The sequence below is a fragment of the Electrophorus electricus genome, chromosome 2, assembly GCF_041902795.1.
Source record: "Electrophorus electricus isolate QZ-2024a chromosome 2, ASM4190279v1, whole genome shotgun sequence".
Classification (NCBI taxonomy): domain Eukaryota; kingdom Metazoa; phylum Chordata; class Actinopteri; order Gymnotiformes; family Gymnotidae; genus Electrophorus; species Electrophorus electricus.
The window spans coordinates 6,307,078-6,334,559 of NC_137498.1; the positions used below are offsets into that span (position 1 = coordinate 6,307,078).

General features: G+C 40.6%; 1 protein-coding gene across 1 annotated transcript; it reads right to left on the reverse strand.

Moving 5' to 3' along the window:
* Positions 1-15,311: 15,311 nt before the first annotated feature.
* On the reverse strand, positions 15,312-22,693 carry LOC145643413 (polymeric immunoglobulin receptor-like). Its single transcript, XM_081694583.1, has 3 exons — positions 22,381-22,693; positions 17,618-17,935; positions 15,312-15,999 (listed from the first exon to the last, which is right to left on the reverse strand). Exons 1-3 carry the CDS (start codon positions 22,691-22,693, stop codon positions 15,455-15,457), a joined length of 1,176 nt encoding a protein of 391 aa, XP_081550709.1. The 3' UTR covers positions 15,312-15,454.
* Between the last annotated feature and the right edge of the window lie 4,789 nt (positions 22,694-27,482).

Consider the following 27,482-nt stretch of genomic DNA (forward strand, 5'->3'; position numbering starts at 1 on the left):
GTCACAGCTGTTCATGGTCACACTAACTTCACATGATTGGAGGATGTGTGGGAGCTGGCATGGCTGGATGCCTACCAGCACATGATATAGCTTAATTTCCAAGCCACAATCTCAATTAGTAATTAATTAATTATTATTCTTATTATTCAGATACTTGTGTTCAAAGATGCTTTCAGAAACAATGTTCCCCATATGGATTTGGGCAGAGATTTTAATTTTCTTCAATCAGGAAAACTGAAGAAAAGATTATGCATATTGAAATAATAAAACATTTGCAAATCATCAAGTGTTCTCATGAGTGGTCTAATATGAGCGTGGCGCTCCCAGCCTGCAGTTAGTACTGGTTCTATAAAAAAATATATTTAAAAAATAGGGTGGGGGGGATGTTATGTGTGAATGTTAGGTATGAATGCTAAGTATGAAAATACATATGACTGTCACTTAAGCAGCAAGTGAACAGTCAGTTCTCTGAGTGACATGGGCCAAACTGAGATGGCAAGATGACTGAGTCAAAGCATTTGCCAAACAGCTGGTCTTGTAGAATTCATTTAGCACACACCAACAGGGGTTTAAATACATACTGACATAACGACACTAAATCAGGTGCAGGTGTGTGCTAAACAACATGGGTGTGGTTACAAACAAGTTAAGTCACAGTAAACGAGAAACACCCACTGAACACAGTGGGCCGTAGCACGTGATCAGCAGGAAGGAGAGCGTTCCATGACATCATTCCAAAGTACTGTATGGAAATCCAGAAAGGCCATATGTGACATCTGGGGTTGGTTGCGTGACATCATAAGTTAACTATTGTTTGTCTCGCCTTATGAACTATCTAACCTAGGTTAAAATTACTCTTAACTAAAATAAGTAATTAAAGACAAAGTACAGTACTTAATTAATTAAAGAAAAAATACTTTTGAATAAAATCAAGAAGTCAGACTTGATTATGGAAAAGTAATAAAAGATTACGGAAGAACTGAGTGATGGGAAATGAATAATGTTTAAACCAAGAATAGGCCTGCATAAGTTTGTGTTCCATGTTCCTAAGTTGAAGTGGAGGAGACTGAAGAACAGAATACACATTTTGGCCATTAGGGTAAAAACAAAGGAACAGTTACATAATGAAAGTAAAAAGGTGATTAGGAATGGTGTCCTAGCCCTACACATACTCGGCTGCAGTATATATGAAGCTAAAGTCATTAAATATATCTAAAAAAAAATGTTTTTCATAAATTACCCCTTTTAAGTTTCATCCATGCTTCAACAATTGCAATTGACTAATTCATTGTGTTGCTGTAGCTACAGGGGATGCATGTGCATATGTGTGTAATGTTTGTGAGCTTGAGGGCAAACACACGTGCGGAGTATAATTATCTCGTATGAGAGAGTATAGAAAGTCAGAGTCTGATATATGACATTGTCTGATATATATAGAGTCTGATATATGACATTGGACAATTTTGGGGGGGTCCTGAGTGTGGTCCAGGATCGGACTCTGCGGAGTCCTACAGACCGCATCCGGACTCTGAGGATTGGCATGCGGAAGTGGACTTCTCTGGGTCCTACAACCCCTAGATGGACTTCTACGAGGGTTAGGCGGATTATGGAAACAACGGGGAGTGCAGCGACGTTAGTCTACAGTCAGACTTGGGATTCGACTATGGGGAGGACCTGTCTATGGAGGTGGGGATCGTCCCAACATCAGTGACGTAGAGTCTGCAGACTCTGAGAGCGATGAGCCTCCAGCACTTAAGATACCGCCCAATGCTCCACCTAGGAGGTGCCACTCGGGATCGAGCAAACCATCCGGTGCGGCACAAAGAGGGGCGACCTCGTTCGAGGAGGAAACTCCCTCCACTAGGGCATACAGCCCCGGAATTCATGCGCTGGTACCTAAGTCTCGTAGAGGCAAGGGGGAGGTGTCACCAGTGCCCACCCCACAACTTCTGTGCCTCCTGTATTCCCCATGGGGGAAGTGGATGGCTGAATAAAACCTTGATTTAATACTTCATCTATATATTCCTCTCTTCTTCTTGGGAGAGAGGATAAATACGATCCTTGGGAAACACGGATACTTCCAGGAGCTCAATAGCACAGTTGTAGGGATGATGGGGAGGTAACAGGGTTGCTTTTTTCTTACTAAAGACCAAAGTGAGATCCTGATATTCCGGAGGGAGGGAAAAGGCTTGTGTATCAGCAGGGCTCTCAACAGTGGTGGAACATAACTGGACAACTGGTAATGTCAAACAATTTCTTAGGCATTGAGATGACCACTGAGTGATTTCCTTACGTGACCATGTTATAATTGGGTCATGTTGTTCTAGCCAAGGTAGACTTAAAATGACTGGTAATGAGGCATCTTCTATGGCGAGAAATTAGATGATCTCTGAGTGGAGTGTGCTTGTGGTAAGTTTTATGAGTGTAGTGCGGAGTGTAATATAACCGGCTCCTACTGGTGATCCTTCCAGACCCGCCAGGTGAAGAGACTTGGTTAATAGCTGGGATGTCCATTTCCCATAAAAGATTCATGTATGAAGTGTCCCTCAGCTCCTGAATCAACTAAGGCTGTAAATGTAGAAGATGGTGTAAGAGACCCAATAAAAACACTTTAAAATGTCTTAGTGATCATCTTTCTTTCTCTGGCAAGATCTCTACCTTGTTTTCTGACATGGGTGGCCTGATCTGTCTATGGCTCAGTGATGCTCGATTAGGTCGAAGACAACAACCACTGATAAAATGTTCTGAGGATCCATAGTAAAAACAGAGACCATATTGGAATCGGTGCTGCCTCTCCTCTTCAGTGAAGCATGAAGAATCATATTGCACTGGTTCCACTGGTCTATAACTGGGAGAGGGATAGCTATGGTGAGAACTACTAGTTCTACGTGGTTTTCGTTCCTGGATGAAGTGATCCAGATGTATAGAAAGAGCTATAAGCCGATTCAAATATAACTTATCATCTCGGCAAGCCAGTTCATGTAAAATCTCTGCATTGAAACCATTCCAGAAAGTGACGATCAACGCCACCTAATTTCATCCACTGCCAGCAGTGACTGTACGGAATTCTCATGGGTAGTCGGCCACAGAATGATTGCATTGGTGTAATTTGGTAAGTATCTCCACACAGGTTCTTCCCTCATGTGGGTGATCGAACACAGCCTTGAATTGCTCAATAAAGTCGTCATAAGACGCCAGTTGTACGTTAGCCCAAATGGCTGTCGCCCAGTTAAGAGCTTTGTCAGTTAGACGAGAGGTAATGAAGGTAATTTTATCTTGATTGGAACAGGTTGGAAGACTATTGAAATACAATGAATATTGCAACAAAAAACGTTGACACTTGGGTAGCCATAATATTTTTCAGGTTTCTCAGAGGGAGGGTTGGTTGGATACTGCTTGTGGCGGTAGTAGGTGCAGGTGTGGGACTGAACTGAGAAGGAGTAGTCATCATTTGTAGCTGGGATGTAAGTTCTCTGAGACTTTGTCCTAGTTCCAACATTTGAGTTTGTTGGTCTGCTTGTTGCTTGCCTATAATCCATTGACTGTGTGAAACCCTCAAGCAACTGGTGCTGTTGGTGGATTAGTTGACCCTGGTTGTTCAAAGCTTCCTTCAAAGCATCTGAGTCCACCATCTGCATGGAGGTGAAGTATGGGCCAGGCAAAAATCACATGCAGATAAAAAAAATAGGGATTTATTGTAGTAACAGGTAGTGGAAACGGTCACAGAAATAAATTAGTAACTCGAAAGTAGGGAAAACAGTCCGTGTCAAAAAATCATAAAGACCAACCAATAATCCAGGCATCAGAATCCAAAAGGAGCAGGCAAAAATCCGAAACGGGAAACATTAAGTCAAGGTTCGGTACACAGGAAAACAATCCAAAGCACGTTCGGTATGCATAGGACTCTAGAGGCAATACTTCACAGTGTCCTAATGTTCGAGACAGGCTTAAATAATCAAGTACACAGGGGAGTTCAATATTCCGGTAATGACGATCTGATGTGAAGTTCATGATTGGTGGAGTCCTGGGTTGGGTGACAAACAGCCTGCTGGGTGCTGTACTGTGATGAGGAATTGGGTGATATGACACATATGGACTCAATGTTGGAATGTAAATAATGACCAAAGCAGATATTAACACACAATGATGATTTTTCTAATGCAAAGATGGTACAGATAAGTGTGAAAAGTTAATGGAGCGCTAAGACTGGAGAGACGACATTTCACTGAGACATAAGACAATAAGAAATGGCATTCTTGGAGGGTGACACTCTACTTTGGTGGGGTGGTGTAGCAAGAAGGATAAAAGAAGATCCCAAATGTAAGGTCTGCAGTTGTTCTTGAGGCAACTCCTTTGTTGTAAACCATACTGGTGTCAATAAAGACATCTTCTGTTTTTCTCTACCATCCTGAACATTGCCTGTTTGAGTGCTTTGATGTTTTGCATGACTCATCAGCTCTGTAAATATCTGAGCATCAAAGTTTCACATCCACTATTACCCTCGGTCGTCAGGCATAGTGGAATGAACAGACTACATGATCAAAAAACTGCTAGCTGCAGTTCTATGTGAAATGCATATGACTCCTAGTGCAACCACAAAAGTGGCCCCTTTCGAAGTTTTGATGGGAAGACCATTTGAGCCAACCAGGCCTCCTGCTAGCTGTTTGGCACACTCTGATTAGGTTGTACCCTCATTAAGAGCCACCAACTCTGCCCCATAAACCAACTGCCAACTGACACTGAGGAAAACATGGAGGAGCAATGCAATGCACCACATGCCCCGGTCTGGTTTTGTCTGCATGCACAACTCCCACAACCCACCAATCACAATTTCAATATGTAACCTGTGACTGTCAGGTTGATCAGGGGTGAGGCACCCTGACAGACGTAACACGTGTGTCACAACAAGATTTTCTAAGAGGGGCCTTTATGAAGCTGTTATGTAGGGTGATGCCACCTGAAGGAGATCAGGCTAACCAACCCTGACTAGCTCCCGGCTTGTGGCCTCCCTCTGGTAGCCGTGAACTTGCGTTGTAAGCCACACGTTACTTAACCAACATCACCTCAATTATCAACACTGGAGGATGCCACAACTGTTCAATGAACAGGTTGGTATTTCCATGACTTTTCAATGCTAAGCTGCACACCGTTGTCAGCACTCTTCAAATATCCTCTGACAAACGGTTCCATTTAAAAACAGTATAATAGCTATTTTTAAATCATTTATCTTTGCTCTGTTGCCAAGCAGAGATTCTATAGTTGTTTTAGTCACTTTATATTGTTGCCAAGCAGGTTTTCTACGTTTGTTGTGATAGCAGTCTGCCAAAACTACATTCTTCCTCTTTTTTGTCACTCATGCTGTCTATATATTCTAAGCCCTGTGTGAGAATAAGCTGGAGCACTTCTGAGTGCTTGCTGACTCAGTGTCCTGTGTGCAACTCAGGACTTCTCTCCAGGCACCTGAGGTTCACAAAGATGAAACCGATCTCCTCACTGAGGGTTGACCATCCAAATGCTTAACACACTGCATTGCGGGTAATAAGAATGTTCTGAATTTAAAATGCTCCTTAACATCCGTTCAACACTTTTTAAAAGTCTCAGGTAGCCAATTCTTTAGCTGCTCTAATTGCATGTGCTATTTTCTTTAATAAGAAGAAAAGATCCATTTGAACCGATAGTAAAATGAACTGACCACACATGGTGGTAAAAATATTTGGTGTGTGTGTTGGGGTTAGATGTTTGTCAAAAGTTCATTTGAATATATTTCCTCTCCACTGTAAGTGTAGAACATTCAGTAGACTATGTTTCTAAAGAGTGTTTATGTTACTGTGGGTTACTATGGAGGTCAAGGCCTGTTTGATACTCAAAAAGGATGGCAGAGGTCTTCATCCTGGGAAATTTGAACTGTTTCCATCAGGTGTTTTTCACAGACTGCACATTAATTTGGGGAACCAAAAGGTTCATGTGGGAGGGTCTGTTCTACTGACCTGCTCCTAGACTGAACATCACATACCACACACTCTTAAACGAATCTTCAGAGAAAAAGAAATCGTATCCACTGACCAGACTCAGGGTTACACAGGCAGAGTTCAGCATCTTAAAGATACTCCAGGAAATATCTCTCTACTCATATCACCCCCCACTGAGGAGGATGGGGGAGTGTCCACCATACCTGTGTAAACACTGCAGTCCACTTCCTCCCACTGACTGGACTCTGGCTATCAGGTGTTTCCCTCTGACTCATGTTGCCTTTATCACTCCAGGACGGCACTGCCATCCTGTGGGAGAAACTGACTTGGAGAACCGAGATGGATGATGCTTGTCCACAAACTCTACTACACTGTGTAGTAGTGTTATATTCTGTGCAGATGACTTTTTGACTGGGACATATGTATAGAGAATAACATTTTTTTTTTTAAATTTCCATCAGTCATTCAGTGTTTTTGTTTCAATCTTTCCAAGAGATGACATGGGGGTTTAATCATGAAGTTTGGGAATTTTCACATTTGTAAACTAATTTCCTTGAGCACAAAGACAAAAACAACAAAAAAAGACTAATTAAGAAAACCAGTCTTTAAACTGGAGTCACTGGAGTGAATGTGACAGAATCCATGCTGCCAGTCAGTTAGTGATTGACTGATTAAAACATGAAGTTGATATTTGGATCACAGCAGAACCTAAAGCCCACAAAACCAAAAAAGAAGCATGGACATGTGTGTCTGGGTCTGTGTCTGTGTGTGTTTGTGTGTGTGTGTGTGCGCGAGCAAGCATGCATGAATGTGTTAGTGTAGGCGTGAATGTGTGTATGTGTTTGTGTGCATCAGCATTGGCTGTCCTTTCTTCTTGACCAAGTGTGTAGCGACCAAAGAGCTGCATCACAAACAATAAAAAAGTGAGGAATAAATAACACAAACAGAAATAAAGAAGTGAGTACAATTCTCACAACTGTAAACTGGTAGCTACATACGCATGTATGGGAGCAGGCATATATTTGTGAGTGTGTGTGTGTGTGTGTGTGTGGGGGGGGGGGGGGTAGGTGTGTCTCACTTTGTACATTTAGTGTGTGTGTAAAATTATGTTTTTTTCTCCAGGTCCTTCAAATGTGGGTCTGGCCATCCTGAAGCAGCTGTATGTGTGTGTGTGTGTGTGTGTGTGTGTGTATGTTTTTGTTTGTATGAATGTGTGCATGTGTTTTTATGTGTGTGTATGTATGTGTGTGTGCCAGTTCCCCCCAGCTAGACACATCACAGATAGTGATGTCCAACAGATAGTGGCATGTCCAACTGCTGTCAGTGAACTGCACTCTACACACATTCTGCTGTCAAACTGCACCACACACACCTTCATGATGTGTGTGGTTATCAGTGGGTGTAAACAGAAACCACAACTCTCTGTCCTGCTTTGGCTCTTTATTTATGAAACAACAATAGATACACAGTGGAAGTGATGCGTACAGCCAACAGTTTGGCATTTGACTTTAAAAGACATGATTAAGAACAGAAAAAAAAATATGATGCTATTTAAAATTCAAATTTAAAAAAATCCTTCAATAGAAATACACACATAAAATGCAGAAAAAAATATTTTTGGGGAAAAATACGATAATGTAATAATAAAACGCAATACATTTTTTACAGACGCAATACATTTTTTACAGACAAGCAAAATGATGCTTGTTGGAGTCAGAATTTAGTTCTAGATTGTCCTGCCCCTACAAGTCCTACTTTATGCTAGTATCTAATTAGCAATTAGCAAGTAATTAGCACCGGTTCCTCTCTACCGGACCGAACCACAACGCAGATTTCAGTGCCACTTAACGCTGATCAGATGTGTGTGGCAGGTCTGTTAAACAGGTGTGTAGGTCTGTAGCTGGTCTGTTGATTTCTCTTGGTTTTCTTCTCTACTGCAGACTAGCTGTTTCATCTCCACCAGCAGTGTTATAGTGAACTCTGCTCATTTCTGACACTGAAGCAGGTCACATGAACAAGAACAACTCAGTTCATTCAGGATCTGACTCTGCACATGGTAAAATGGATGTTAATGGACACAATGAGAAAACAATCTGATTATAACAGCTTGCTAATGAGATTTTTACCTTTGTTTCTTTTGGTGTAATAAACCACAGCCACGATAATGTGGAGGAAGATCACAGTGACCAAAGCAAAGGGGATGTAGGGCAGAGTCTGAGGAGAGACTGTAACAACACAACAAACACTGACCCCAGTCTTATACAGCAGCAGAATACATTTATTTAGCACAGCTGTGAACTGTTTACTCTTCCAAACACTCCCTCTTAAACTAAATGTTAAACTAAATGTCGTTTACTACTATTATTATTATTAGTATTCGTAGTAGTAGTATATAGTGGGGAATCATTTTATGGAGTTGATGGGAGAATATTATTAAACAAATGCATCTTAAATTCAGTGGTAGTTGATGAACAGAATGAATGTGGGGCCTCTGCAAGAATAGAAAATATGATGAGTTGAAAGTACTGAAGGTTCTGTGCTTTCATGCGTTTTACATGTTTACATTTATATTTTGTACTACAAAACTGATGTATGTACAGTTTGTAAAAGCAAAAGTATTCGGTTCACTGTGTTACTGGTGGTTAATAGGATGGCTAAGTGTGAGGTTACAGGTTCTGTAGGTGCAGTGTGTCCTTCAGTCATTTTCTGTGAGTGAATGAAACAGGGACTGCTGGGTCAAGTCCTCATGGAGTGGATTAGTCTTCACCTGAGCAGAATAGCTGTCCCGGGGGGGGTCTCTCTCTCTCTCTCTCTCGCTCTCTCGCTCTCTCTCGCTTTCGCTCTCTGCAGACATTCTCCCTCATTCCTGGCCTGGCTACCTCCTGTCACATCTCTGTTGTGCTTGGACTGACACGACTTTTCATTGTTACCCTACCAGTCCCAGTGTCTGCCTTTGTCTGTTCCCATTCATATCTTTGTAACTGTCCCAATCCCAGCTGTGGTTCGGTTCCTGTTATCCCGTATCCAGTGCTCCTACTCTCAGCCGGGCTCCCGTCCATCCCACTGCCCAAGCTGGAACCCAGTCGTCTCCTGTCCAGCCTGCTGTCAGGTCTCTGGTTGTGGTACAAAGTCCTGTTTCCACCCCTCACCCGATGGACTTGCCCCTTTTTTTCCTCCTTTTCCACCTGTCCTTGTCCAGGTTCCCCAGACCCTGCTGTGTGATGCCGGGCTCGGGCTCCCTTGTCAACTGTTATGCACGTCAGGAGCCCCGTGTTAAGCAGGGTGTGGGTGCTACTGTAACACCCCTCACCACCATCACACAGGAGCCCCGTGTTAAGGGGGGTGTGGGTGCTACTGTAACACCCCTCACCACCATCACACAGGAGCCCCGTGTTAAGGGGGGTGTGGGTGCTACTGTAACACCCCTCACCACCATCACACAGGAGCCCCGTGTTAAGGGGGGTGTGGGTGCTACTGTAACACCCCTCACCACCATCACACAGGAACCCCGTGTTAAGGGTGGTGTGGGTGCTACTGTAACACCCCTCACCACCATCACACAGGAGCCCCGTGTTAAGGGGGGTGTGGGTGCTACCGTAACACCCCTCACCACCATCACACAGGAGCCCCGTGTTAAGGGGGGTGTGGGTGCTACTGTAACACCTCTCACCACCATCCTCCTCCCCATGTGCTCCTTTGTTTGTTTTTATTCCTCCACATGCTTTGTGTTGTTCATGCCCTCACACAGGGGTCCTGTGTTTCTCCTTTCACTTACCTCCGTCGCCTGGGGCTAGTCTCACCCTCATTATTTACCCTATAAAGCCCAATCCTGTACAACCACTAATGTCAGTTATTTTGCCTTAATCGCTTGTATGACATTGTGTATGCAACATTAGCACAGTAAGTTCATGTGTGCTTTCATTTTCATTAAAAACAAAAACGCATCAAACCAGGCTAAGTCACGCTTGCATCCTGCCCCACACTCGTTAAACCAATGTGTGTTACCTCCATTGGAAGTGGATGGACTGAATGTCTTCTAACCTGTTGGAGACGTCATTGTAGTAGCAGGTTTAGTTGAAGCTGTTGGACTTGTTGTGTCAGTGTCCACTGGAGGAGAATTTACAGGTTTATATGGAGCCTCTGCAAGATTAGAAAAGTGTGATCAGTTATAAGTAATGAGGGTTCAGGGCTGTTATGTATTTAACATGTTTAGATTTTGTACTACAGAACTGATGTATGTACAGTTTGGCCAAGCAGACGTGTTCACTCCTCTGTGTGTCAGTGGTGGTGATACGTTGGCTACGTCTGAAGCTGCAGGGCTCTGTAGATGCAGTGTGTCCTTCAGTCATTTTCTGAATGAATGAATTAGGGACTTCTGAGTCAAGTCTCTCTCTCTCTCTCTCTCTCTCTCTCTCTCAGTGCATTTCAGTTCAGTAAGTTTTATTGGCATGAGCATATACAACTATAGTATTGTAATATTGCCAAAGCAGTATTATAACATGAACATTACACAACATTACAACCTTTGCAATTATGGAAATTAAGAATTCTGTTATGATAAAGAACTTGAAGAGAAACTGTAATTGGTCTGAAATAATAATAATTAGAAGTAAAAGGGAAGAAGTGAAAAGAAAGGAAAATGAATAAATAATAATGATGGAAAATAATAAATAGTTAATAATAATAATAATAATAATAATAATAATAATAATAATAATAATAATAATAATAATAATAATAAATAGTTAATAATAAATAGTTAATAATAATAAATAGTTAGGTAACTTTTATAAACTGGGTAATATAGTCTGTTTGTGTGTGTGTGTGTGTGTTTGGGTGGGTTAATCATTGTCCCTCATCTTATGGCAGGCAGATATGTATCACGCAGCTAAAGCGCTGCTTTCCTTCTTTTCGCCCAGTAGGATGGGCAGTTTGTCAGTGTTAGACAGACACTTAAAGTTGGGGTGGATCGTCTCAAATTTTGTAAAGTAAATTTGCCGTATTTGGATGAATTTTTCACATTCAGTGAGGAAGTGCAGCTCTGTCTCTACAGTATCATATTTACATTGCTGACAGAGTCTCTGTTCTCTGGGCAGCCATGACATTTATATCGGCTGGTCTGGACGGCCAGGCTGTGTTCTCTGAGTCTGGACTTTGTCAACGTGGTTCTGTGTTTAATGTCAGTCACTGTGTACAGGTCGTCTGCTACAGTGTACTGACGTTTTAGGGCCAGATAACGTTGCATTTTGCTTTGTGCTTGTGTTTGTGTTCCAGTGGGTGATGTAGTTTAGTTTGTGAAGTGTAATAATTTGGTTTGGTCCGATTGTTTGTACTTCAGACTGGTCCTGATGTGTTAGTGTTAGTGTGTGTTAATGAACTCAGTGTCAGCACCAGCTGTGAGAGGAGACTCTTCTCTCTGCTCTTATTTTTTTTTCCTTTCTTTCTCTCCCTCTCTGCCTCCCTCCTTCTCTCTCTCTCTGCTTCTCTCCTTCTCTCTCTCTTTATGCAATAGTTTATGCTCCATCACATTTGATAAATATGAATGGTTGAGAAAAATCTTGTTTTTGTAGAGTCAGTGGTTCTAGCCCATCTGGTCTATTACACAGTTAGTGTTAACCATCCTCCAACTCCAGTCATGATCAGTGTCTGACCACTGAAACACTGCTGGCTGGATATCTTTCACTGTCAGAACACTCTCAGCCTACCAGTATCACTGAATCCAGTAACACTGCTGTACCTGAACCACTCATACCTCACACATCTGAACAGATGTGAGCACCTCAAACCATGTAGTACCTTCCTGTTCTTGAAACTGGGTGATGAAGCTGAAATGAAACTCCCATATGACTCTGTTGTAAATTACTTTGTACTGAAAGTGATGCATTTGCCCTGGTTCTGAAATAAAGTGTTCCATTTTGATGTTTATATGATTGTGAATGTCTTAAGTAATGCCATAAAACTAACAGTTAAATAAAGGTCAGACACAATATATGTAACTCTGTGATAGCGCATCAGTATGGAAGCCTTCACTAGAATTCTTTATATTAAGCCAGCAATTGTCACGGAACGCTCCCCTCACCACTGGTCACGTGGTACGGCCCACCGCCTGCAGTTGAAGTCACTTTTTGTTCTGTAATCACGCCCCCATGATGGCACACACCTGCCCCTGGTTTAATGTTGTGTGTGTCTGTGTGTAGTTAAACCCCTGTTGGTGTGTGCATTAGTGTTGGTCATTGTTTGTGTTGCTAGTCCTACGTGTATTCATGTTAAACGTATATGTTTGTGTTGCCGTCGTTAGTGTTCCTGCAGTGTTACGTGTATTCGTGTTATCCGTTTATGTTGTGTGAGTGCCGTCGTCGTAAGCGTTAAGTATCAATAAATGTCTTTCAAAGTCGAGGGAGTCTGTGCGTCCTGCTCCGCACCCTGCGGCACTCCAGCTGTTACAGCAATCAAGTGGCACATACAACAAATGCTACAGATTCTTGAAGTGCTGATGTTTGTTCAGTTTTCCAACGGATCTCAAAGAGTTTGTCTGTGTGTCTAGTGAGGGGTCTGGTGTTGTCTGTACAGGCAAAGGTCTGAGTAACAGAAATGATCCAGTTAGATTCCCATTCTAATTAGATTTCCATTCCCATCATGTATGAAGACTTAAGCGTCGGTCACATCTAACTGCCACCTCGCTCATGTTTTCACATGGGTGGAGCAAAATGAGGGGATTATGGGCGGTCTTGGTATTGTGTAATTTTGGGAAACGTAGTCCTTCAGAAAACAGCTAACACTACTTGTGACATTGTTTTAATAATTAGTATAAGAATAGCAGCTGCTTTTCTTTCAGAAAGAAGCAAGTAAAGCTCTTGCCCCTTCAAGTGAATGAGGTTTTTCACCAGGCAGATTTTTCTCGTGTTCGGTGTGAAAGATTATTTATACTGCAGATTTAGTGTCTGATGCTGCCTTTAAATTGAACCTAAATAAGATGCCTTAGCAGGCAGCATATGTCAGAGGGAGTGATCACACATTTATTCAACAGTCTTGGATCTGGAAGCATAATGGTCAGTATTTCCATAGACATTCCAGAAAATTCTAATTTAAAGCCTCAACCCAACCAGCTACAAAATTAAGATAAAAAAAGAGCAAAATTACAAGACTTTGTACATAAATGCTTCATGAACTACAAATTCCATAATGCCCTCATACAGGTAGCTGAGATATGTGTACACTGAGAGAGACTGAGCTACAGCGTCATTTGTCATGGCATACTATGTCATTTCAACCAAGAAAATCATAACATATTTATATGTGTACACCAAACTCTCAACTATGAAGTCTTGTTCTTGTTTGCCACCAACTGCTGTGGTCATCTGTGGTCTCTTGCAGAGATATTGTTATTCATCAATTGTTATTCAGGACAGTAAATCACTCTACCAGCTGTGGGTTCCTCTCAGATGTGCTATGACAGGGATGCTGCTCGTATGTGGTCACTCTTTGATTAGTCAGTGTTGGACAAACTCGGCTGTTGATCAATCAAGATCAGACTAAAGAAATTCTGAACCATATGGAGTTAATGCTGGAGCAGAGCTGAGAGTGGAGCTGGAGCATATTTGGTGGACTGAAGACGTACATTTGGAGAAATCTCTCCCTTGGGCTTGTTCTCTCTCTCTCTCTCTCTCTCTCTCTCTCTCTCTCGATGCTCCAGCAGACATGCTCTACTGTTCCCGGCCTGGCCACCCACTTCACCTTCTTTAACCCTTTGCTACATTGAACTTATGAAGCTCGGCTCTCCGCGTAGTATTTGTAATGAGACTGATGGACTCCAGACACTCGCAGATGATGTTAATCACTGATAATTTATGAAGAGAGGGGAAATCCAAAGGTGTAGTCAAAATTCTCTACACTGGTAGATTGAGGCCGAGTGAAGAGCCAGCTATATTTTTATATATATTTAGAGTGCTGACACCAGTTTCCTGTAAAGTATCCAATCTCTGCACTATAAGTTTAGTAGGTCAAATCCTATGTTAGGCTGACAGAACCACTGAAAAAGCAGGATGCATTAAGACAGGAATTTCAGAAAGGTGGTTATGCATATTCTCATAACACATGCTAGACAATGCAGTAGAGCATTCTCTTCAGAATATAAATTATAATTACAGGAATAATTTGGAATCAGATACATTTTGTAATTTTATGTGCATTAAACCTTTGCCGGCACCTCTGCCTTTGGTTGTAGGTAAGTGGGACAGGGGTAAATAATTACAGTAACAAGCTCCAAATATGTCACTTGTAATGTCAAGCTGACATCAACATTGACTAAATCAACTTTTATGACTGTTTGTTTACGCCCATTTGCAACTTGTCATAGTAAAGCCTTGCTTCTTATTTTAGATGTTTTAAATCAAAAATCTAAAATAAGAACACATTAGTGATTTTGATCCAGCTGGTCCACCAACATTAATGATCTGCACACTGTGTAGTTTTCAGAACGATAATGTAACGCAGAGGCAGACAGGACTTGACGCACATGTGTAAACGAAAGTTCTTCATTTGCAAAACAGGTAGACACAATGGCAAAATTAACAAAATGATGCAAACTAAGCAATGACTAAATGGAACACCAAAAAGGGAGAAAAATGATACAGGAACTGTGCAGAAACAATAAAATTGTGATGTAACATTTGATACTAAGACATCGAAGCTCGTATCACACAGTGTACCGAAGCTTGTATCAGTTACTATTACCACTAAAGTTAATATTACCATTAATATTACCACTAAAGTTACTAACAACACGTGAATAATGATGGTCGAAGCTTCAGACGTCACTGAAGCACAGAATGAGGGTGAGACTTTCATAAGTTTGGCACTGTCCTATAACTTGGAAGCTTTATCTTTTTACTAAAAAAAATTGGAAATGTGCTAATTATAGAAGTCAAAAGTGAGAGTAAACATTTCCTAACGCCAACCTGTTGTACTTACATAAAAGGGAAACAATGATTTTACACAAATTATTTCAGAATTTAATTATTAAACATCATTACTGATCATCCTTTTTTTTTTTTTTAATGACATATGAAGGCGGTGCAGTGTTGTATTGTTTATAGTGCTGCGCAGTTTTGAATCTTTAGCTGCTATAATTTCTGAAAACCACCAGGTGTCGCTGTTTGTCACCAGCTTTCAATGCTCCAAAGCTTCGAATCCTTCAGCAGTACAATAAGGAAGAACCTCAAACGCTTCACAAGACTTCATCTGCACATCATTACCAAGAAGGAAGTTAAACAGTAAACACTAGAATAACGAGCAGGCTAATAACGTTACCAAACAACAATAAACTCACGGGAGGACGAGAGAGCGCACATTCAGATACCCACAACCAAGATGATAAAACAAGGGATATTTATACAAAGATTAACGAATGCAAACTAGACAAAGATGAAAACAGTGACAGAAAAACCAAAACAAAGAAGCATGTGTGTTAAAAACCTGAGACATTCTTACTTGAACTGCCCAAGATATTTGTTACAATTAAAGGAGTATTTGACCATCACTGAACTAAACGTTACTGGTAATGTGCACAGATGACAGCACAACAGCAAATATAACAGCAGAAAGTCTACAAGTAACTCAGACAACCAAGACTTTGCTAGTGTGGATACATAAGAAAACCTTAAAGCTGGATTTATCATTTGCAGTTGGATTTGGATCAAATACCGTGTTTTACCTTTAATGATGAGTTTGATGTATTTATAGTTCCACTGGTTAAGATAACACCAGTATTCTCCCTCATCCTCTTCAGTCAGGTGTGATATGAGTAGAGAGAGATTTCCTGGAGAGTGAGCAGTACCCATCTGAACTCTGTTTCTGTACTGTTCACTCTCACTGGTGATCACATCCCATGTTTGTCTTCTTGTGTTGTATTTCTGCCAGGTGAAACTCTCAGGTTTGGCGTGTGGTTCAGTACAGGAGCAGGGCAGCTGTACTGAGTCTCCTGTGTATGCAGTGATGACGTCTGTCCTCAGATTCCCTACCAACATGCAGCCTGCAGAAACACACGAGATAAAGGCCTTCACTATTAAACATAGCTGCACATTTACATGTAAAATGGTTATTATTATATATGACATACTCCGTTAATATTATTATATATGACATACTTAATTGTTATTGTATATCACATACTCCATTTTTATTATAGATGGCATACTTAATTGCTCCAGGTCCAGTCACCTGATGGTACTGATGGTACCAGCCAACTGATGATGGTACTGGAAATCACTAAGAGATTTCCCAATAGATGTTGGTATGATGGATACATGACCATCAAGTTATAAGATGTAAATGTCTGATTATATATTGTCTCTCTCCCTCCCTCCTTCTCTCTCTCCCCCTCTGCCCACCCTCGCTCCCTCCCTCCCTCCCTCCCTCCCTCCTTCTCTCCTTCTCTCTCCATCCCTCATTCTCTCTCTATTTCTTCCTTTCTCTCTCTCTCTCCTTCCCTCCTCTCTCTCTCCCTCTTTCTTTTTCTCCCCCTCTCTCTAGATAAATGAGAACAGTAGTAACTAAATAAGGAAACTAAACAAGTTGTGTGTAATATGGGTATATAACTGACTAGAACCTAAAAAGGACAGAAGACAAGAGTCATTAACTACAGGCATGAAATACAAATACAAACAGAAGATGTAACTAGAAACAGACAGAAGTAGAACTGCAGATCCTGCTGCTGGATAGATTTTTTGTTTTATGTAGTACAGTAGTTATTGATACAGACCAGTCGCTATATGCAGTACGGCCCACTGAGTGCAGTTGAAATGATTTTTTGTTTTGTAACCACGCCCCCATGATGGCACACACCTGCCCCTGGTTTAATGTTGTGTGTGTCTGTGTGTAGTTAAACCCCTGTTGGTGTGTGCATTAGTGTTGGTCATTGTTTGTGTTGCTAGTCCTACGTGTATTCATGTTAAACGTATATGTTTGTGTTGCCGTCGTTAGTGTTCCTGCAGTGTTACGTGTATTCGTGTTATCCGTTTATGTTGTGTGAGTGCCGTCGTCGTAAGCGTTATGTATCAATAAGTGTCTGTCAAAGTCAAGGGAGTCTGTGCGTCCTGCTCCGCGCCCTGCGGCACTCCAGCTGTTACAGCAATCAAGTGGCACATACAACAAATGCTACAGATTCTTGAAGTGCTGATGTTTGTTCAGTTTTCCACCTGATCTCACTGAGTTTGTCTGTGTGTCTAGTGAGGGGTCTGGTGTTGTCTGTACAGGCAAAGGTCTGAGTAACAGAAATGATCCAGTTAGATTCCCATTCTAATTACATTCCCATCATGTATGAAGACTTAAAATTTAAGATTTAATTTTTTCACATGGGTTGAGCAAAATCAGGTGATTATGGCTGCTCTTCATGTTGTTTAATTTTGGGGAAGGTAGTCATTCAGAAAACAGCTAACACTACTTGTGACATTGTTTAAAAGAGTATTTGACCATCACTGAACTAAAGGTTACTGGTAATGTGCAAAGATGACAGCACAACAACAAATATGACAGCAGAAAGTCTACAAGTAACTCAGACAACCAAGATTTTGCTAGTGTGGATACCTAAGAAAACCTTAAAGCTGGATTTATCATTTGCAGTTGGATTTGGATCAAATACAGTGTTTTACCTTTAATGATGAGTCTGATGGCTTTATAGTTCCACTGGTTAGGATAACACCTGTAGACTCCCTCATCCTCTTCAGTCAGGTGTGATATGAATAGAGAGAGATTTCCTGGAGAGTGAACAGTACCCATCTGAACTCTGTTTCTGTACTGTTCACTCTCACTGGTGATCACGTCCCATGTGTTTCTGTTTGTGTTGCGTTTCCTCCAGGTGAAACTCTCATGTTTGGCGTGTGGGTCAGTACAGGAGCAGGGCAGCAGTACTGAGTCTCCTGTGTATGCAGTGATGACGTCTGTCCTCAGATTCCCTACCAACATGCAGCCTGCAGAAACACACAGGATAAAGGCCTTCACTATTAAACATGGCTGCACATGTACATGTAAAATGGCTGTTATTACATATGACATACTCCATTATTATTATATATGACATACTCCATTATTATTATATATGACATACTTAATTATTATATATGACATACTCCGTTATTATTATTATATATGACATACTTAATTATTATTGTATATCACATACTCCATTATTATTATATATGACATACTTAACTATTATATATGGCATACTTAATTGCTCCAGGTCCAGTCACCTGATGGTACTGATGGTACCAGCCAACTGATGATGGTACTGGAAATCACTAAGAGATTTCCCAATAGATGTTGGTATGATGGATACATGACCATCAAGTTATAAGATGTAAACGTCTGATTATATATTGTCTCTCTCCCTCCCTCCTTCTCTCTCTCCCCCTCTGCCCACCCTCGCTCCCTCCCTCCCTCCTTCTCTCCTTCTCTCTCTATCCCTCATTCTCTCTCTATTTCTTCCTTTCTCTCTCTCTCTCCTTCCCTCCTCTCTCTCTCCCTCTTTCTTTTTCTCCCCCTCTCTCTAGAGCAAATGAGAACAGTAGTAACTAAATAAGGAAACTAAACAAGTTGTGTGTAATATGGGTATATAACTGACTAGAACCTAAAAAGGACAGAAGACAAGAGTCATTAACTACAGGCATGAAATACAAATACAAACAGAAGATGTAACTAGAAACAGACAGAAGTAGAACTGCAGATCCTGCTGCTGGATAGATTTTTTGTTTTATGTAGTACAGTAGTTATTGGTACAGACCAGTCGCTATATGCAGTACAGCCCACTGAGTGCAGTTGAAATGATTTTTTGTTTTGTAACCACGCCCCCATGATGGCACAAACCTGCCCCTGGTTTAATGTTGTGTGTGTCTGTGTGTATTTAAACCCCTGTTGGTGTGTGCATTAGTGTTGGTCATTGTTTGTGTTGCTAGTCCTACGTGTATTCATGTTAAACGTACATGTTCATGTTGCTGTCATGTTCCTGCCAGTGTTACGTGTATTCATGTTATCCGTTTATGTTGTGTGAGTGCCATCGTCGTAAGCGTTACGTGTTAATAAATGTGTGTCAAAGTCGAGGGAGTCTGTGCGTCCTGCTCCGCGCCCTGCGGTTCTCCAGCTGTTACAGCAGTCAAGTGGCACATACAACAAATGCTACAGATTCTTGAAATGCTGATGTTTGTTCAGTTTTCCACCTGATCTCACTGAGTTTGTCTGTGTGTCTAGTGAGGGGTCTGGTGTTGTCTGTACAGGCAAAGGTCTGAGTAACAGAAATGATCCAGTTAGATTCCCATTCTAATTAGATTTCCATTCCCATCATGTATGAAGACTTAAGCGTCGGTCACATCTAACTGCCACCTCGCTCATGTTTTCACATGGGTGGAGCAAAATGAGGGGATTATGGGCGGTCTTGGTATTGTGTAATTTTGGGGAACGTAGTCCTTCAGAAAACAGCTAACACTACTTGTGACATTGTTTTAATAATTAGTATAAGAATAGCAGCTGCTTTTCTTTCAGAAAGAAGCAAGTAAAGCTCTTGCCCCTTCAAGTGAATGAGGTTTTTCACCAGGCAGATTTTTCTCGTGTTCGGTGTGAAAGATTATTTATACTGCAGATTTAGTGTCTGATGCTGCCTTTAAATTGAACCTAAATAAGATGCCTTAGCAGGCAGCATATGTCAGAGGGAGAACAGTGATCACACATTTATTCAACAGTCTTGGATCTGGAAGCATATTGGTCATTATTTCCATAGACATTCCAGAAAATTCTAATCTAAAGCCTCAACCCAAGCAGCTACAAAATTAAGATAAAAAAAGAGCAAAATTACAAGACTTTATACATAAATGCTTCATGAACTACAAATTCCATAATGCCCTCATACAGGTAGCTGAGATATGTGTACACTGAGAGAGACTGAGCTACAGCGTCATTTGTCATGGCATACTATGTCATTTCAACCAAGAAAATTGTAACATATTTATATGTGTAGGCCAAACTCTCAACTATGAAGTCTTGTTCTTGTTTGCCCCAACTGCTGTGGTCATCTGTGGTCTCTTGCAGAGATATTGTTATTCATCAAATGTTATTCAGGACAGTAAATCACTCTACCAGCTGTGGGTTCCTCTTGGATGTGCTATGACAGGGATGCTGCTCGTATGTGGTCACTCTTTGATTATTCATTGTTGGACAAACTCTACTGTTGATCAATCAAGATAAGAATAAAGAAATTCTGAACCGTGTGGAGTTAATGCTGGAGCAGAGCTGAGAGTGGAGCTGGAGCAGAGTTGGTGGACTGAAGACGTACATTTGGAGAAATCTCTCCCTTCGGCTTGTGCTCTCTCTCTCTCTCTCTCTCTCTCTCTCTCGATGCTCCAGCAGACATGCTCTACTGTTCCCGGCCTGGCCACCCACTTCACCTTCTTTAACCCTTTGCTACATTGAACTTATGAAGCTCGGCTCTCCGCGTAGTATTTGTAATGAGACTGATGGACTCCAGACACTCGCAGATGATGTTAATCACTGATAATTTATGAAGAGAGGGGAAATCCAAAGGTGTAGTCAAAATTCTCTACACTGGTAGATTGAGGCCGAGTGAAGAGCCAGCTATATTTTTATATATATTTAGAGTGCTGACACCAGTTTCCTGTAAAGTATCCAATCTCTGCACTATAAGTTTAGTAGGTCAAATCCTATGTTAGGCTGACAGAACCACTGAAAAAGCAGGATGCATTAAGACAGGAATTTCAGAAAGGTGGTTATGTATATTCTCATAACACATGCTAGACAATGCAGTAGAGCATTCTCTTCAGAATATAAATTATAATTACAGGAATAATTTGGAATCAGATACATTTTGTAATTTTATGTGCATTAAACCTTTGCCGGCACCTCTGCCTTTGGTTGTAGGTAAGTGGGACAGGGGTAAATAATTACAGTAACAAGCTCCAAATATGTCACTTGTAATGTCAAGCTGACATCAACATTGACTAAATCAACTTTTATGACTGTTTGTTTACGCCCATTTGCAACTTGTCATAGTAAAGCCTTGCTTCTTATTTTAGATGTTTTAAATCAAAAATCTAAAATAAGAACACATTAGTGATTTTGATCCAGCTGGTCCACCAACATTAATGATCTGCACACTGTGTAGTTTTCAGAACGATAATGTAGCGCAGAGGCAGACAGGACTTGACGCACATGTGTAAACGAAAGTTCTTCATTTGCAAAACAGGTAGACACAACGGCAAAATTAACAAAATGATGCAAACTAAGCAATGACTAAATGGAACACCAAAAAGGGAGAAAAATGATACAGGAACTGTGCAGAAACAATAAAATTGTGATGTAACATTTGATACTAAGACATCGAAGCTCGTATCACACAGTGTACCGAAGCTTGTATCAGTTACTATTACCACTAAAGTTAATATTACCATTAATATTACCACTAAAGTTACTAACAACACGTGAATAATGATGGTCGAAGCTTCAGACGTCACTGAAGCACAGAATGAGGGTGAGACTTTCATAAGTTTGGCACTGTCCTATAACTTGGAAGCTTTATCTTTTTACTAAAAAAAATTGGAAATGTGCTAATTATAGAAGTCAAAAGTGAGAGTAAACATTTCCTAACGCCAACCTGTTGTACTTACATAAAAGGGAAACAATGATTTTACACAAATTATTTCAGAATTTAATTATTAAACATCATTACTGATCATCCTTTTTTTTTTTTTTTAATGACATATGAAGGCGGTGCAGTGTTGTATTGTTTATAGTGCTGCGCAGTTTTGAATCTTTAGCTGCTATAATTTCTGAAAACCACCAGGTGTCGCTGTTTGTCACCAGCTTTCAATGCTCCAAAGCTTCGAATCCTTCAGCAGTACAATAAGGAAGAACCTCAAACGCTTCACAAGACTTCGTCTGCACATCATTACCAAGAAGGAAGTTAAACAGTAAACACTAGAATAACGAGCAGGCTAATAACGTTACCAAACAACAATAAACTCACGGGAGGACGAGAGAGCGCACATTCAGATACCCACAACCAAGATGATAAAACAAGGGATATTTATACAAAGATTAACGAATGCAAACTAGACAAAGATGAAAACAGTGACAGAAAAACCAAAACAAAGAAGCATGTGTGTTAAAAACCTGAGACATTCTTACTTGAACTGCCCAAGATATTTGTTACAATTAAAGGAGTATTTGACCATCACTGAACTAAACGTTACTGGTAATGTGCACAGATGACAGCACAACAGCAAATATAACAGCAGAAAGTCTACAAGTAACTCAGACAACCAAGACTTTGCTAGTGTGGATACATAAGAAAACCTTAAAGCTGGATTTATCATTTGCAGTTGGATTTGGATCAAATACCGTGTTTTACCTTTAATGATGAGTTTGATGTATTTATAGTTCCACTGGTTAAGATAACACCAGTATTCTCCCTCATCCTCTTCAGTCAGGTGTGATATGAGTAGAGAGAGATTTCCTGGAGAGTGAGCAGTACCCATCTGAACTCTGTTTCTGTACTGTTCACTCTCACTGGTGAACACATCCCATGTTTGTCTTCTTGTGTTGTATTTCTGCCAGGTGAAACTCTCAGGTTTGGCGTGTGGTTCAGTACAGGAGCAGGGCAGCTGTACTGAGTCTCCTGTGTATGCAGTGATGACGTCTGTCCTCAGATTCCCTACCAACATGCAGCCTGCAGAAACACACGAGATAAAGGCCTTCACTATTAAACATGGCTGCACATTTACATGTAAAATGGCTGTTATTACATATGACATACTCCATTATTATTATTATATATGACATACTCCATTATTATTATATATGACATACTTAATTATTATATATGACATACTTAATTGCTCCAGGTCCAGTCACCTGATGGTACTGATGGTACCAGCCAAATGATGATGGTACTAGAAATCACTAAGAGATTTCCCAATAGATGTTAGTATGATGTATGCATGACCATCAAGTTATAAGATGTAAATGTCTGATTATATTGATTATAGATTGTCTTTGCCTCCCTCTCACTCACTCACTCACTCACTCACTCACTCACTCCCTCCCTCCTTCCTTCTCTCCCTCTCCCTTCCCACTAAAGTTACTATTACCACTAACATTACCACTAAAGTTACTATTACCACTAACATTACCACTAAAGTTACTAATAACGTGACTAATCTTGTTTGAAGCTTCAAACATCACAGATACACAGGATGAGATTGAGACTGTTTCATAAGTTTGGCACTGTCCTATAACTTGGAAGCTTTATCTTTTTACTAAAAAATTGGAAATGTGCAAATTATAGAACCCAAAAGGGAGGGTAAATGTTTCATTACATCAACCTGTTGTCTCCCAGTACAGTTTTGTATTATGTTTTCACATAAAAAGGGAAACAATGATTTTAAACTAATTATTGTAGAATATAATTACTAAACATCATTACTGATCATCTTTTTTTTTTTAATGAAATATGATGGCGGTGCAGTGTTGTATTGTTTATAATGCTGCGCAGTTTTGAATCGATGCCTGCTATAATTTCTGAAAACCACCAGGTGTCGCTGTTTGTCACCAGCTTTCAATGCTCCAATGCTTCGAATCATTCAGCAGTACAATAAGGAAGAACCTCAAACGCTTCACAGGACTTCGTCTGCACATCATTTCCAAAAAGAAAGTAAAAACACATCTGTAGATAAAAACACAGTTGCATTCCACAACACACTACACACAGCTACAGCAGTAACGCTGCTACACATCTTATACACTCTACAAAACTACAGTGTACTGAACACTGAAAACCACCCCAGACTACAGTCTGTCTAGTGGAACCACCATACGACTATGACCTGGAACTCTACAACTCTCTCAGTAGAACTCCACTGAAATTCTCCACACACTAATATCCACAGTAGAGGGGAAGTGTGTTCAAGTGCAAAATAAATGATTCCTCCACTTCTTTCTCTTTCACATCCAGACTAAATCTAACAATGAAACAGTGTCTTTCTAGTGTGATCACTTCCTCCTGAGCTGCCAGTGTTCAGACCCCATCCTCAGTAAAGTGATCCTGCAGTAAGAAGTAGTGCTACACAGTGATCCCCCTCAGCACTGTTTGGACACATCATTTCACTCCTGCACTTAAAGTGATCAGAGGGCCAAACTGAATGTGTAGCTTAGCAAATATTAGACAGATCAGACAGGAAAAGCTCTAGACTACATGCTGATCAAAATAAACATTGATCATTTAATCAGGTAAACACGAGCATTGTCTGATAACATTCATATTATTCATAGAGTACAGGTGGAGGCAGCAGTCTATGATCATGTTGTAGTTTTCATACTATTAAGAAAAAACTACTTAAGAGAAGCTGTGAAATCCACCCACTGACACAGAACCAATAAAGGAGTCACCAAAGTAAAGACCACTTTGGATGTAGACAGTACAATGTCATCACAACCCAACAGTTATCACAGGAAGTAGAAACATTTTCTCTCCTTTTCTCTTTGTTACTTTGTTCTTTTTGTTGTTAAAGCTGTCAAAAGCTGTTTAACTGTTTGCTAAATGCTGAATATCTGTAAAGTAACTAATTGAGGCTGTAGGCTAGTGTGCACTGCGCTGTAACAACAACAACAAAATAAAATAAAAACTGTACAGAGACAACCCCCCTAAAAAGCAAAAATAGTAATAAATAAATGTATATATAAAATAACTGAGAACAGCAATAGAGAGAGTGGGCTTCCTTGCCTAGTACCTCTATGCACATTTTGTGATGGTATTATATTAGTACTGACTGTGGCCTCAGGTGTGGTTTTAAAGATTTTACACAATGTGAGGAGAAAAACTTCAGGTTTTCTTTACTGAAGGCCTTCTCTGTATAGCTGTTTCTAATATGTGGAGTGAGGTGTGACGTATTTGTCACGGTTGGCCGGGCAGCCAGAGGGAGGGACACGCCCACTCCTGCTAGGGATCACACTAAACACCTGCCTCATTCCCAGTCTCCTGACTACTAATCACCTTCACCTGTTCTTGTTCGTTCTCTCTATTTAAACTCACAGGTCAAGAGAGAGTGTAGCACATTAGTGGCCCGTCGGACTGCTCACTCCCAACGTGTACATCGCTACAAGGACTACTGGAACAGAGTAGTGTTTGTCATTAGTAGTGGTACCGTCACATATTGACAATGGAAAATAAAGAGCACTTTGGCGCAACCTTGCCTCTCGCTCCCTCTGAACTGCCACCGTCACAGTATTAGGTTAAGTAGTCTACCCTGTTAATGGCTGAGTGTCTCCTTTGATGAAACCAGTTTGATCAGGGTGTATCAGTGATGGAATAATATGTTCTAATCTAATGGCTAATGCTTTGCTTTTTTTTTTTTTTCATTTTTTATTTCAATGTTTCCAAGAGATGACATTGAGTTTTACTTAGAGATGGGGTTTGTACTTAGAGATGTAGATTTCATTAAAAGGACCAAATAAGGACGGACTTTAGTAAAACGTGTTCAGAGTTGTAGACCAATACCACAGACCAAACATCTTTCACCTCCAAGGCAGCCTGACTGCTGTCCAAGGTGCTGAAACTGCAACCTTCAGCCAAGTTCAGAACCTGTGCTGTACACAGCTGCCCTGCATATGGCTGCCCAGTGAGACCCAGACAGAAGCCCCTGGTGCTTCCTCAGCTGTAGCTGTAGCCACTCACCTTCCCACCTCACCAAATACACCAAAAGGTCTTTAGAGGTCACATATCCTACATGTTTCCTTTATTTTAGAGTTTTCTTAGGCGTCTTCTTACAATGTTTTTGTGGCGTTATCTTTCAAAAAGAGTCATAATTCAATTTTACACAACTATTTTCCATCCTCTCTTTATCCCTTGGAATTAAACAGGCAGTTTCTGTTGCTGTGCCTTTGAGATGCAAGATAAATGAGCTCTGTTCTGATTGGCTGCCCTGTATTGTGCTTCATTTAAAAAGCACTAAGAGCTGAAATATGCCTGAGAACTGCAATGTAGGTGTTAGGGGTTAAACTGCTGTAGGCCAAAGAGGCAGAGATAAGTAAATGAGCTGGTTCTCATGACATCAGAGAAACAGTGATTTCAAAACAGGCTATTTTTACAGATTATATTCCATATATGGACTGTAAGAAATGGGAGAGTAAACAATGTGTTTTAAAATGTAACAATATTTACATATTACTTAAAAATTATTTATTTAAATAAAGTGAGTGAAATTCAGTTTTCCATGGTAGGGGCCCTTTAAGGACATGGGCCCAGATATGACTGTCAAAACCAATAAGCAGAGTCAGTCTACACTGTTTGTATTTGGTACCTTTTGTGGTTCTGTGATTGTTAAGGTGCAGTTCCATCTCTGAATCAGTGTCTCACCTACTTCACCTTCACTCTTGTTGCTACACTTGTATTCCACATTATGTTTGATTTACTGTTTCTTTTCAAGAACACAGAAGGTAAACACATGTGGTACAGTTTACAAACTTGATGCAAATTCCTGAACTTTATACAAATTCAGAAAACACTTTATTCAAAATGACGTGTGCTATATTTTGGAAATGCGAGGCAACTTCCGAAAACAGTTCCGTTATGTTGTGACTGAGTTTGCAGCATTTCTGAAGTTGCTCTGTATTTCGGAACTGTAGCGCACATATTTCCATTCTAATGAATTTGCTTTTTTTATTTTTACATTTTCTGCACAATAGGTCTTCACACCCACCATAGAACTGGACCTGGATACCTCACTTGTCTTGCCAAATGTATTTATTCATCACTAGTCCAACTCTTTATCCTGTAGGTAGTGAGCTCTGCCACTACTCAGGTCTCCATGGTAACACAGAGTAGTATTGTCTTGCATTTGATGAGTATGTCAAAATTCATGAGATCAGAACTCACTGTAGCCTCTCCCTGAAACCCACCCCCATGCCCCACTTAGTGAAACACACAGAAGCACCAAACAGTTACATCATACACCACACATAAAGGACTGTACCACATATACAGTCAACCACAATGAGGTGTGACCTCTGTCACAGGCAGCTGGATACAGAAGTGAGTAGTGGACAAGAGCTGCATCATACACAGAATGAACAACTGAGGAAAAAATAGTACTAACAGAAACAGTGTGTGTGTGTGTGTGTGTGTGTGTGTGTGTGTGTGTGTGTGTGTGTGCGCAGCAGCATGGGCTGTCCAAGCCTCATGACCAATTGATGAACAAATGAGGAACAAATAACACAAACAGAAATAAACAAGTGAGCACATTTCACACGTAGCACCCAGTGCACCCAGATTAGCAATACATATGTGAGGAGGAAGCAGTGCATGCTGGGAATTCTCACATCTGTAAACTGGTAGCTATGACTATGGTGACAGAATAACTTAGCACTAAATAAGAAAAGTCTTTAAACTGGAGTCACTGGAGTGAATTTCTGCTGCCAGAGTCAGTTAGTGTTTGACTGATTAAACCTTGAAGTTTA